This window comes from Melospiza melodia, chromosome 13 (assembly GCF_035770615.1).
Source record: "Melospiza melodia melodia isolate bMelMel2 chromosome 13, bMelMel2.pri, whole genome shotgun sequence".
Lineage (NCBI taxonomy): Eukaryota > Metazoa > Chordata > Aves > Passeriformes > Passerellidae > Melospiza > Melospiza melodia.
The window spans coordinates 14,965,541-14,979,006 of NC_086206.1; the positions used below are offsets into that span (position 1 = coordinate 14,965,541).

The 13,466-nt window shown below is 46.4% G+C and overlaps 1 protein-coding gene across 4 annotated transcripts in view; it reads left to right on the forward strand.

Moving 5' to 3' along the window:
- WDR59 (WD repeat domain 59) overlaps window positions 1-13,466 on the forward strand; it is a 47,737-nt gene that overhangs the window by 31,457 nt on the left and 2,814 nt on the right. For 3 of the 4 annotated variants that reach the window (XM_063167873.1, XM_063167876.1, XM_063167875.1), the window contains exons 19-26: window positions 225-281; window positions 6,162-6,295; window positions 7,712-7,793; window positions 9,642-9,754; window positions 10,772-10,919; window positions 11,012-11,084; window positions 12,097-12,223; window positions 12,645-12,787. In XM_063167873.1, coding sequence (XP_063023943.1) covers window positions 225-281; window positions 6,162-6,295; window positions 7,712-7,793; window positions 9,642-9,754; window positions 10,772-10,919; window positions 11,012-11,084; window positions 12,097-12,223; window positions 12,645-12,787 — 877 coding nt within the window. The remainder of the gene's footprint in view (window positions 1-224; window positions 282-6,161; window positions 6,296-7,711; window positions 7,794-9,641; window positions 9,755-10,771; window positions 10,920-11,011; window positions 11,085-12,096; window positions 12,224-12,644; window positions 12,788-13,466) is intronic. The other variant, XM_063167874.1, reaches the window with a different exon arrangement.

The window sequence follows — 13,466 nt, forward strand, 5'->3', positions numbered from 1 at the left end:
CACAGACACAGCAGCCCTTGCTCTGCCAGAGCCATCAGTAATGCTCTGTACAAATGTGTGAGGTGAAAGTGGTTTGCAATGTTCACTGTGTACCAGAGCCATTGGGAACAGTATCTTTTACTCTGCTGGTTCAGGGCACGTTTCATTTCAGTTTATTTACCTTTGTCTTTAACTCTCTTGGTGTCTCTCTTGCCTCCTCCTGGGTATAATGTTTTCGCGTACAGATGTCTCCTCGCTCTGCCCGGCGCCGTTGGTCCATACAAGCAATTAACGACTTCCCGGTACTGTGTGCTGTGCTAATTCTGTCCTTGATATGACCCTGTCTTCTGCCCAAGGGCCCAAGAATAAAATGCCACCTGCCTGCCTTTGAGTAACCTGCACAGAGCTGGGGGACTCGCACTCCACGCAGGGCTAGGGCTTCACAAGAGCAGACGAACCTGTAAGTGGGCAGGAGCAGACAGTCGTTTGCAAGGTGCAGTTACTGACCCACAGGATGCCTGTTTCACCTGGCCTTGTGGTCAGGAAAGGATGCCAAGGGGTAATTTGAAGTGTAAGAAAAGATCAACCTCTAAGATACCGAGTGCACTCTAGAGGAGCTGAGTGATTATTATGTATCATCAACCAACTGATGAGACTGACATTAGAGCACCTAATTTCTGAAAAGACAAAGCCTTGCTGGAGAGGGAGGGAAGATCACTTAAGGGCTGCGGAAGAAACAAACTGGTTGAGTTTCTGACAACAATCTGTCATCTCATTAACATGAACTGTCACTTCTCAGTGCAATCCATCACACAGTCTTATTTCCTGGATCAAAAAATGCAATTTCTTCTTAACTTGTGATTTTTCTCCCAGCCCTTGGAGTTGCACCACTGCATTCATTCAGAGTGGTTGCACTTCAGCCACCCTGGCAGGTACTCCCTCCTCCTGGCACCTGCCCTGCCAAGTCTGCTTTGACTTTTGTTTTCTGATTGTCAGGTCCACGTGTCCCTCAGGCTCCAACATCATTCATGATATCATCTTCTTGATGATATCAGGATTGCTCAAGCTGTGCTGTACATGTGGGCAATTACTATTTCATCACTCATCTTCCAAGCATAGATGAAGCTCAGAAAATTCCATTTCAATTTAAAGATGATCTCTTTAAGTCTGTTTGTCTTAATGTCTGCACCAACAACTGTTTTTTCACAGCTGCTGTCCTTCATGCTATCTCTTCATAAGACAGCAGGGAATAAAATAGAATCCTGTAACACCTGATTTAACTTGGATCATGTTTTCCTAATTGCAAGAGTTCTAAGACTGTACTAGCAAATAATAGGTGAAAGAAACCAGAAGTAATTTACTTGACTCTATCAAGGCATTTTACAAAGAGCCTTGTGAGCAGCAGAGGCAAGAAATGAAGTTCTGTCTTGAATCAGGAGCAGACTGAAAGAAAGAAAATCAAGCAATGAACTTGCCAGCTTGTGTGGTAAATTGCAGAGCACAAAGGCTATGGTTTAATTCCCTTACTACTGTCGTGGAAGGAAGAGCAAGTAGTGATGTGATTAAGTTATAATTTTCAATAATGCATATTTAAAAGGGATACAGGGGTTAGTCCAAGCCTTGAAGGATTGATTGTATTTGTGGATAACCTTTGAAAGAGGCTAAACTGACTCTCTGAAGGGGGCAGCAGTGCCTAAGGTGAAGACACAGGCTTACACAAGGAGAGGCATAGGTTATTAGTGCAAATAACATGCCTTCCTTCTGGAAGAAGAGCTCAGCATTGCTCAAGGTGTTTGGGGAAGCAAGAGTTTAGCAAGTTTACAAGAAGCAATAACTGCTCTTTCTTTCTAGCCTCCTCCTCTGAAGTGCCCATGCTTCAGGGCAGGTGCCAGCTATTGATTGATGGACGCTATAAAGAAATATTCCTTCTGTGGGGCACTTGATTCAAAAGGGCCTTGGATTTTTTTAGCACCTTTATGGCAGGTGCCTGATACTGTGGGAGATGCTGGAAATAGTAAATGTTGATTATTTTGAAGAGAAAATCCAGGCAGTGCTGCATGAGCCACACGGGGGAGTTAATCTGTAGGCAGTTGTTCAGAGTAAAGGAGCATAGCATTCTACAGGGAGGAAGCAATTTTTGCATTTTATTTAAAAATAAATAAATACGAGAAGCAGCTTGAACCTGACTTGAGCAGGTTTAACCATTTTGTACATGTCTTATTGCAGCTTAATCTCTTGACATTGAGTCTGTTCTCTTCTGTTCACAACCTTTACCTTTGCCTTACTAATGCCAGTTTATACCACAAACCCTGAAATTTTGCATATGCTGATGTGAAACAGGCATTTTACATTTCAGGATCCTGCTTAAAGCCCTGCCTGCCTCAGCAGGATCCAAAGGCACACACACCCAAGTGTTCAGCATCCTTTCCAAGCGGGCAGCGTTTTGCAACTCCTGCTGCTGAGTATGCAGTGATGATGGTGGTTGCTACAAAGCAGTTGGTGGCTTATTCTTGGGCTATCTGTTTCTACATGTAACCCATTTACTGCCATCGTTATCACCTCAGATTGCAGCAAATTACAGCCTTAGGTATAGTAGTGCAGGTGCAGGCTGGCTTTTTTAGTCATTATCCAGTGCTGTTCCCTGCTGTCACCTCCAACCCATGATTGCCATAAATGCTCTGGTTTCTTTCCTTCTCGTGCTCTGAGGAACTGATGAGTCTTAATTTACTTATCACTGTAGCTATTTTCTTTGGTGTCTTCCTCTCATTAAACTGAGGAGCAGCTGAGTAGATGCAGTTCTTGGCATGGATTCTAGGCTTCAGAAAGAGCTAGAAATGTCGTGGGCAGTGCAGAAGACCTGTGCCTTTGTCCTTCAGCTGCCAGCAGCTAGCTTGGTGCATGTTGATTCCTGCTTCAGCTCCAACTGTTATGTTCCCTGCTCCCCATCCTGACCTGTGCTCCAGCCCCGAGGAAGAGATGTGTTTCTGCTCTGCCCTAATCCCCCTGAGCCTTGGTGACACCTTTTGATTACACCATAGTGGGAGCTTCTCCTGGGAGAAGAGGTGAAACAGGAGAGAGGTGGACCTTGGCCAGATAAACCCAACCTAAAGCTTTCTTTGTCTCAGATAATCCCTGTTAAATGCACTCAGATACCACCTGGTGGAGAGCTGCTCCTGTAATTAACACCAGCAATTATTGGATTCAAAGTAGAACTTCTGCTGTCAATGGTGATGAACTTTGCCCCATCTCTGATGGTTCCCATACTTCTGATTGTGGGGTTTTTTTAGTTCTTACTTGCTGTAGCTGAGATAAACTGGAATTACAAAAAACCCAGGCTTTTTTCATGGTGACTACATGTAGCTTTATGATTTTTTTTCTGTCACAGCTTTAAGGGCTGGAAGTGGTGGGCATGGAAGTGTAGTACAGGCAGGGCCTGTGGCCATTGACTAATTCCATTCCTGGAGCTGCACCAGTAAAGAATTAGGGTGATTTAGGGTTTCCTTTTTTGGCAGTAAACAAGCAGAGTTAAAAGGAAGAAAACAGGACAATTTTGGTTTGAGTCCAAGTTCTCAGGGGGTTCTGGTACATTTAGTGTTTCCATTTGTATGGTGATATGCTAAAAGCAAGCAGTGGAAATCATTCATGAGAGCTCTTTTTCATTCTCATCTTCATTTGTTGTCATTCTCCTCCAAAAAAAAAGACCCAATTGCCTGTGGAAAATGATATGTGTTGTCCATGTTTGTAGTCTTGAAATGCCTGTTGGGAGGCTTCTTCAGTCTGCTCTTGCAGGGGCAGGAGCAGGTTGAATCTGTTCCCAAGACTGGGCAGAGGGAGCTCTCCATCAACTCAGTCCCGGGGGCAGCTGGCTTACAGATGGCCAGAAGGTGGCAAGTTGCTCTCCAAATTACCTACCAAGCTCTAGAAGCTCTTGTTGATAGCCCTGCAGAACATGGTTCTGTGTCTGCAAGCCTGGGCTCAAACACCTGCTCAGACACAGCACAAATAGCAGCTTTTGCTGTGAAGCCTGGTAGCCCTTCCAGGACCGTGCCTGAGCTCTTTCCTCCTGGCATGTCATTGTGCTGAGGCTCCCAAGCTTCACTCATACATTGATTTTGGTAGCCTCAGCAGCTCCTCACTCCACCTGGAGACAACATTTGCTGTCCTGAGAAAGAATGAGGTACTCAAGTGCCACTGTTACTTGGGAACCTTCTTGTAGTACAGCCCACGTCCTTCAGCATGGGATTGGCAGCTAAGCCTCTAGGTGTTATCAAAACAGGATTAGCTTGCCCAACATCAAGAGAGGCAGAGCTGATCCAGACTGTGCCTTGATTAGGAACTGATGGACTGAAGAGAGGTGGGTCTCTTGCCTGACCCCATTCTAGCCACCTTGCACTGCACAGTGCTCTTCACTTTCAGGGGACAGATAAATAGTGAAGGCAGATTCCTCTTGGATTAATTAGGATTTGAATAGATGTGGCAGAGAACTAGTCAGTCAGCTTTTCCAGAGCACTGGGTGCTGACAGCCCTATTTCTACCAGTGTTTCACCCCTCTGAATGTTGGGCACCATGCAAGCTCTGCTCCTCTTTACTCAGGGGTGGTGGAAGATCGGGGGAATAGGGATGCTTTGGAACATCAGCATCCCTGGAAAAACCCACCTTTGCCTCCTTTGAGGCTGAAATGCCTTCTTCACTTGCTGTCAAGCTGCACTCTCTGATCCTCAGCTGTGCAGTGCTCAGAGAAGCTTCAGGAGCTCATCCTTTTTGCTTCTTGTGGCATGTGTTAGTTGTGTGCTCAGCATGGCAAGACCTCCTCAGCACACTGGCCTAAGCTTGACCCAGGCAGGCAGTGGCATTTCTTAAGGTCATGAGTAGTTTATAAAGGACATTTTGTGTCTGATAAGCCTGTCCAGGTTCTCACAGGACTGCATGGTCATGTTCAAAAGCCATTTGGCACTCAGCCATCCCAGAGCTGGCCTCACCCCCAAAGTAAAGGTGATCCTTCTTGAAGATCCAAGTCCTGCCTTTCCCTATTCCAGTCTGCTCTTTAGGAGCACCAATGTGAGCCTGTGTAAGCTGTGTCTGCCTTGCAGAACCATCAGCACAGGGCCTGCTGGCCCCTTGAGAGAGGGGCTGTTGTGCTTGGATGTGTGGGAAGGCCCAGCATGAGTGTCCCAGGAGAGGCTCCCTAAGTCAGCATGACTGGGTTGGTCTGTCGGCTCCGTGTGGCAGTGAGGGAAGGCACCATAGGAGAGCAGCATTGCAAAGCACTGGAACCCTGCCTAGCAGCCAGCACTTCTTTCAGTAGAGCTCCAGTGCCTTCTGCCTGTCATGCTGCCACACATCCTCTCATCCCTCCTCCTCACTCTCCTAGAGCAAGGAGCTGGAAGAGGTCAGGATACCAGACAGATACTCTGGTGTTTCACACAGCCAAGGTAGCTTTATGCAGCTTGGCTTTAAGGTGGCCTCTGTATCTGTTACAGGGAGTATTTGACAATCTTGGCTTCTTGTTTCTGTTCCCTCCTGTGGGTTCCTCTCCTTTCTTCTCCCCCTTCTTATGTCCTGAGCCAGCTGTAAGTAGCTGTGAGCAAGGGATCCTTGCTAGGAAAACTTGGGCCCTGCTTTATCATCTGTGAGTTGTTTGTTTGAAGCTGTTGATAAAGCAGGAGGTGGGAGCCCTGTGCTGGCACTGAACAGGGCTGTTTTCACCCTGAGAGGGCAGACCTAGAGACAGTCTGGAGCTGTGGGCTTGCCCTGAGGCAAAGGGCGAGCAGCAGCTGCCTCCTGCATGTCTCTGTGCTGACGCTGGCTGGAGTCAGCAGTGGTTTATCTGCAAAGGGTTCCCAGAGAATGAGAATTGAATGATCCTCCTGCCAAACTTGCCCAGGTTTGATTGGCATCCCGATGCTGATTGGTTCTATTATTGGCTTTCACAGGGAAACTCACAAAATACTTTTTGAGTGAGTTTGACCTTGAGCTTGCTGCCTTGACCTGCTTTTCACTTCCTACAGATGGAGATGCTTGTTCTCCTGGGCATGTCATGGATGTTTTCCAGGGTAACACAGAGCCTTCTGAAAGGCAGGTTTGGGTGCTGCTTGCATTATTCCTGACCCTAGTGCTTTGCTCCCTGTCCCAAGCAGCCTCCTGTCCTCTTCCCCAGTAACACCTTGTCATTGGTTCTGCAGAAATCAAGGAGGTGGAAAAGCAAACGAGAGGGGACAGACGCCAACAACCGACCCATCAAAGCTGCTGGGAAAGTTATCATCCAAGATATTTCCTGTTTGCTGCCTGTCCACAAGCTGCTGGGAGAGCTCTACATGTGAGTACATGTGGGCTTCATCCTTTTCCAAATGAAAGTAGCTGTCTTTGCTGTGCTTTAATCCTGACGTCAGTCAGCATGGATCTGTGAACGTTTCTCTACATCCTTCCTCTTTCTTATCTCACTGCTTTTTTTGTATCCCCCTGCCTGTGAGAGGGCACCTGTCTCCTGTAAATCTGAAAAGTGTGAAGAAAGAAATTTGTGATGGGGTGTGGTCAGCAGAGTTTGAATCAGCATCATCACTGCAAACTTTACAGGTTCTGATTTTCACCTGCTAAAGAGAGAAATTATCAGTAGAAATTCTTTTTCAAATCTCATGTTAAATCACAGGCTTAAAAATCTCAGTAAATGCCTGTAAAACTATTAATAGCTCATAAAGATTTTTTAATTTCAGAAGTATTTAATATGTTCCCACTTGGAGTCTTGGTTTTACATATCAGGTCTGTTGTGCAGGTTGTTCTGTGTTACTAGAAAGGATGGAGTTCTGTGGGCATTTTTGTGTTTTTGTTGTTTTTGGGGTTTTGGGTTTTTTTTAACAAAAAAACCAAGCTCTTCAAAAAAAAACAAAGAGCTTCCTTTTTCCAGACTTTCTAAATCACATGGTTACAAAACCTCTGTTCCTGAGGTTTTTTTTCCTTAGCTTTGGTAATACTGGCTGGTCCTTAGCAGAATTTCCAATCTATGGACATTCAGGGAAGAAGCGGATTTCCTTTATGAGGAAAGAAAGAGAGGAAAAAAACCCTTCTTTCTCTCCCTTTCTATGTTATTAAAAAGAATATTCTTTAAAAAAACCTGTTGGACCTTTCTTCTTGGGACATCTTGTGTAAACAGCCTGACCCTTTTCCATGTACTGTAAAAATCTCAAGCAGTTGAAGTGTTGGGAAGATTTCTGATGACAGGCAGAAAAGCACACGTAGGCTTCCTCAGCCCACCTTGCCAGGCTGTCAAGGCTTCACACAGTGGGTGTGTTATCCCCCAGCAGGCCTGGTTCTTCCCAGGATGCCCCTGTCTCCCTGTGAGTCAGACAAAACAGACTGATGGATTGAATGGGAGCAGGACCATGTAGCCAATGGCACCAGCTTTTAGGGACAGGAATGATTCTGGACTTCATGATGCCTCAGCAGAAGTTTGGTCTGATATCCTCTTGGAAATGGTGTTGCTTAGAATCAATCCCAGTAGTGTGGAGTTGGACTCAATGTGTGGTGTATTAGCAAAAATGAATAGTGGTAGGAGGATGGCAATGATCCCTGAATAACAGAGGATGGGATGGGAACCTGGCCGTGCAAAGAGGCTTGTATTGATTGGGAGGTCTGGGCTGCCCACTGCTGCCAGAGCCATGTTCCCCTTTCCCCCCATTTCTCCCCACCTTTGTAGGTAATGTGCCAATCAGAGCTGAGTTTCCTCCTTTCCTTTCAGACTGAATGTGAATAACATCCAGGAGACTTGCCAGAAGAATGCAGCCTCAGCCCTGGCCGTGGGCCGGAGGGATCTCGTGCAGGTATGCCATGGAATTCCCCCTCTTCCTCAGCATGCTGTGCCACCCTCCAATGGCTTGTGCTGTCACCAGCACCCAAAGGCCACTGGGATTCAGCAGCTCTGTCAGGAACTCCCTGGGTGATAAACCTGGCCTGTGGAAAGGCCACCAAGTTGGTCCCCACCTCTCTGACTCTGGGCATTAAGAGATTCCTTCCCAGGACTGCACACAGATTCTTTTATGCCCTTTGCCATACTGAGTCAAACACATTTTTCAGGGAATTCCTGTAGGCAAAGTGAGGAATGCAGCCTGCTTTTGAGTCATCAAATGGAGTAACTGTGCACAGAGTTGCCTAGCTGCTGTCAGCATTTTGATCCCTGATTTTTTTTTTGTACTTATGTAATTGTTCCCATTGTTTGGCATTCTGCTGGCACTGGGTACTAACTGCAGCTATCTTCTCCCAAGAGAGCTTGGGCCCAGGGGCCCCAAAATGAGGCTGGCTATTTGCCTTCAGCTGAAAATAGGAGAAAAATGGCTGTTGTGACCCATGCTTTTCCCTGTGATTAGTCCATCGCAACAGGCAGAACATTTGACAGGACATGGGAACACCTGAAAGAGATGGGAGTTGGCAGTGCCACAGGGGCTGTGCACATCTCCTCAGCATTTGGCTCTTCTAGAGCTGGATAGGCAACATGCATAGGCTTACCTGATCTAAGCAGAAGCTGACTCAGGCTGTTGTCTTGCTTCTTGGTGGGTTCTGCAACACCAGCAGAGAGAAAGTAGGTCTGGTTCCCCCTTGTCAGTTCTTCCTCTTGCAGTCTGGTTTGTCCACATTGGACCAGAGTTTGGGTGGAGTAACTTCAGCAAGATTTCTCTGAGATAACTCTGTTTCTTGCTTGGTTTTCCCTGTCCCTTGTAACTCTAGCCTGTAGTGCAGCTCACAGCAGACATTCAGGCTTGACTTGCAAGTCACAGGTTTGATGTGCTCTGTAGCAGTGTAGGGAGTGCCATCCTTCCTGTTTGCTTTCTGTGCACTCTCTTACTCAGCCCAGTCCTTGTTTCCATTTCTCTTCTGTTGCTCTCTCTGGTTTCATGGAGAGCAGCTTTGGGACTTTTTCTGGCTGTTCTTTGTACTTGGTGCTTGTGGTTTTTCTTTATTGTTTATGTTGTCAGTTCTCTGATTTCTGATGTCTTTTTAGCACCATGCTCTTTTTTTCCTTTCCTGCTTTATTTTTCATGCTAAACTAGAAGCTTTCCTTTTCCTTATAATATTCTAACTGTCCCATTTTTAAATGCACAGCAGAAAAAAAATAGTCCTAGATCAGTGGTATAGAGACTGACAAGATGGAACTGTTTTCAAAGTAGAGGATGATAAATGAAAGAGAAATTTCATGTGAAGTGGTTAAACTTCTGAAATAGAAAAAGCAAACAGTGTTCTGTGTGTGCCAGGCTGCATTAGGAGAATAGCACTCAGTGATACCACTAATGACAGAGTACTTCTCATGCAAATTATGATTTACCAGTAAACTTTCTGCCACCAGACATCTCTGAACCCAAGAACTGTATCAAATCTAAACCCTTTTGAGGATAGTGACTATAAAATCCACTAATAGACTATAGACTGTTCTGTTTTTGCATTTAACCCAAACACAAATTGAGTAGGACAGGGAAAGCTTTGGTTTTGTGTTATTCTCTGCATTATTTGTGACACAGAGACCGAAACTGTTCCCTGCTGTCAGGGGGAAAAAAAAAACCAAACAGACAAGCTCCATTATTATCTGTCTGTCTGTGTGTGAATTTGTGCACACCTATGCCCTGGGAGTGTGGTTAATCCTAATTGTAGCTTTGCTGCTTTTCCTTCCTGTCTGCCAGGTTTGGTCACTGGCCATGGTAGCCACTGATCTCTGTCTTGGACCGAAGTCTGACCCAGATTTAGAGATACCTTGGGCACAACATCCATTTGGACGTCAATTACTGGAGTCCTTGTACGTGTCTGAATGCTGGGGAGGGGTTGGGGAATGGTTGGAAGGAGAGCCCTCCATAACTATCTATGTGTAAGGGGTCATTTCAGGTTTGGGATAGTGCCACAGCATGGATTTTTTTTCCCATCTCAAGCCTGTGATGCATCACAAAGGGAAACTCCAAATGTGTTTCTGGCATACAGGAGACAGCTCTTGACCTTCCACCTATCACTCAGGTCTTCCTTGGCCAGCATTGAGCAATAGGCCAGACACAGGTGGAGCTCTGCTTTCCATGCCCACAATGCTTGACTTGGAGATTTGGGTTTCCTGCTCCCCACTAAACGAGCCTGTTGGTGCAGCACCTTTTTTCACCTTCTAGTTTCCTGTTAGCTTTACTGGGAAGTGTTCCAGTGGCCACAAAGCCAAGTGTTAGCTACAAATGTTTTCCATGTGAATCTGCTCAGGAGTTACATAATCCATGACTGATACTATTTGTTGATCCATGCTATTTGGAAGTGAAGGATTTGTGTGATGTGCTTTCCATGCTGTTGCTTGGCTGAGCTCTCTCCTGCTGCGTGGCAGCAGTGGGAGCACAGCACAGGTTGTTCTTTATCACTCTCAGCCTTCAGAGCAAACTGGAAACTTCCTAGCCTTCTAGAAAGCCTGCAGCAGCCTTTTGCCTTGTGACCCAGGTGCAGGACACTTGTACCCAGGGGCCTTTGTCAAAAAGATGTTGTGGCTGGGAGTGAGTCTAATGGCTCCAGCACTGCATCAGAGCCCAAGTACTGCTGAATTCCCAGAGCTCCTCTCTTTCTCTCACCAGTTAGGTGTGAGTGCTTTCAGAAGGAGAACTTGGCTCCTCAAAGATGTGACAGAAAAGCCAACCCAGTCCCCAGTCCCTCAGTGCACATCTCCTGTGGGCAGTCATGACACCCAAACCCACGTGTGCAACAGGCTTGAAATTAACTGCCCCTGGAGTCTCAATGGTTTTGCTGCTGAATTCTGCCCAGTCTCACACTCATTGTCTTTTTCATTTCCCAGGCTGGCTCATTACTCACAGCTCCACGATGTCCAGACCCTGGCCATGCTCTGCAGTGTGTTTGAAGCCCAGTCCAGGCTCCAGGGGTGCCCCAACTCTTGTGTCCCCTTTCCTCAGCGTGCCTCCAACCTGGCCTCCCACAGCCGATACGTATGATCACCATTTCTTTCCCATTTGTCTTGGATATCTTTGAACATCTCTCACACAGATGACATGATTTATTCTCCTTTCCCCCTCAACAGCCCAGCTTCACTTCCTCTGGCTCCTGTTCCAGCATGTCAGATCCTGGGATTGGCACTGGAGGCTGGAATATAGGTATGAGACCTGGCTAGTAAATAAAGGAATCTTCCACCCTTCCAGCCAAGGTTTTAGATGGCTCCTGTGGTGGGGAAAAGAGGGAGTTAGGACTGGCTGTGACTGCAGATGTGCTCTGCCAGAGCAGCTCTGTGGGGTTTGGCCAGGATGGTGTGACTCCATGGCTGGAAGTGAGCGGGCCTTGCAGTATCTGTGTCGAGGCTCCTGCAGTCCCGCACCTTCTGACTTCAGTAGGTACTTCATTCGGTGAGTATCAAAAATGGCCCCAAAATGTCAACAGCTGGCTAATTCCACAGCATTTGGGGTAAAAGCAGTGCTGGGCTTTCTTCTCTCACTGGAAGAAATGCAGCAGTGGGAAAGACTGGGTTTTTGGTGCTGTGAATATCCACAGAGGTTTTTCAGTTGAAACTTTTGGCAGATTCCTAGTGATACACATGGCCTGGGGCAGCATCAGCCCTGTTAGCACCACAGCTGTAACTTTTCAGTGTGATATCAAGACATGTGTGACATGGGGAAGAGGAGAGGATGGGGGCTAGGGAAGTGGAGAATCTTTTGTAGCAGTTATTAGCAGTCATCTCCCTGCCCCCAGGGCTGTACCTTGCATGCAGAGGCCCCTTTACGTAACAGCAGTCCTGGTGATGAGAGCCCTCCCTGTCTAGGAAAGAGGAACCCAGGTCCGCCCAGGAAAATGTTCCCAAGCAAACTGCATGGGATTGATTGCCTGGTTACTTTTTATCTAAAGCAGAAGGCAAAAGGGATTCCTTCACATCAGATTTCTCTGCCATGTTTCTGATGCCCAATAAGTCCTTTCACCAAAAGTGTTGTAGAAGCACTTGGCAAGCAGAGGCTGGCACGTAATTCTCGGAGGCGGGGCAGTGTTTGCTGGAATGCAGAGGGTGGTAGGACAGAGATAGGACTGAAACACGGGGTTGCAAACCTGTGGTCTTTCATGTCCCTTCCTGATTGCAGTTTTGAGGGGGGAGATGCACTCACAGCCTCTTGGTGTTTGCAGCAAACAAAGACACAGAGCAGACCTCCACTCTCTGGTGCGAGTCTTCTCCGGACGACTTCCGCTACGGAAACCTAACGTATCCTGATCCTCGGGAGAGGGAGAAGGACCAGCATGAGAAAAACAAAAGGTAGGTTATCACAGGCCTTGGGGGTACTCAGAGATGCCTTACTTGTGTCTCAGTCATGTAGAACTCCATGGCCAAGTCTCTTGGTGCTGTGCAGTACCACATCTGCCCCTAGACCTTGTCATTCACACAATTACTTGAGGAAGCTTCATCCTGCAGATCAGTGCTGCTGGGATTACACATGATGCATCCCTAAGAGGCCGTGGTGGGGATCCCAAAGGACAGTCCACCCACGGAGTGTGCACCCTGGAGTGTAGAACAAATCAAGGCCAGAGCAGTTTGTGTTCAGCAATGTTTCAGCAACCCGTGGGAAGTGCCCTGCTGCATTTCCAGCAATATGAACTGGTTGCATAGCTGTTGCAGGAAAGAGGATTGCAACCCAAGTCTGAAAGTCAACCAGTTACAAGCCTGTTTGTTCCTCTAGGCTGCTGGATCCTGCCAACACTCAGCAATTTGATGACTTTAAGAAGTGCTATGGAGAAATCCTTTATCGCTGGGGCCTGCGAGAGAAGCGGGCTGAGGTTCTGAAGTTTGTCTCGTGTCCTCCTGATCCCCACAAGGGAATTGGTGAGTGTCAGGTCCAGTTGTTTAGGCAGAGCCACAGCTCTCCCTGGGGAGCTTAGGAACGTGCAATCTGCAGGGCAGGATGTGTCGTGAATGAGTGGACAGAGTTTATCAGAGATCCACCCAAGCGAGTCACAAGGGTTTAAAGTGGTTATATAGGTGTAATTGAACCTTGGTACAAATTGTTCCACAGAATTAATGATGGCAAACCAATTATTTAATATGAATAAAATATGAAGGGTTTATTTAAATTGATGAATATAATGATAATCATTTGACTAAAAAGGTCTTAATCAGAGTTATTTACCACACAGTATAGAAAATTAAAACTAGAAATGCAATGAACTGGTTATTAAATAAATAATATCAAAGTTAGCTTAAGAATTATCAGGTAGACACTGATGTCCATCCATAGCAATGACCATGGGCAAATCTCTCTCACTCAGCTTTGTGGAGTGACCTTGAGGGGTGTCCCCACCCAAGGTAAGGATCTTCACACACACCTAAGGGAGGTGTGTTAAAATTTTTCACCATTTAAAAATGGAACTGGTCTTTATGGTATGGAGTGATTGACTGTCAGTCACACAATTTTAGATAAAATGTTGTCCTGCCTGCTCAACAGAACGTGCTTTATTTTTGAGTAAGATGCTATCGGCTCTTTGGTTTCTTCTTCTGTAAACAT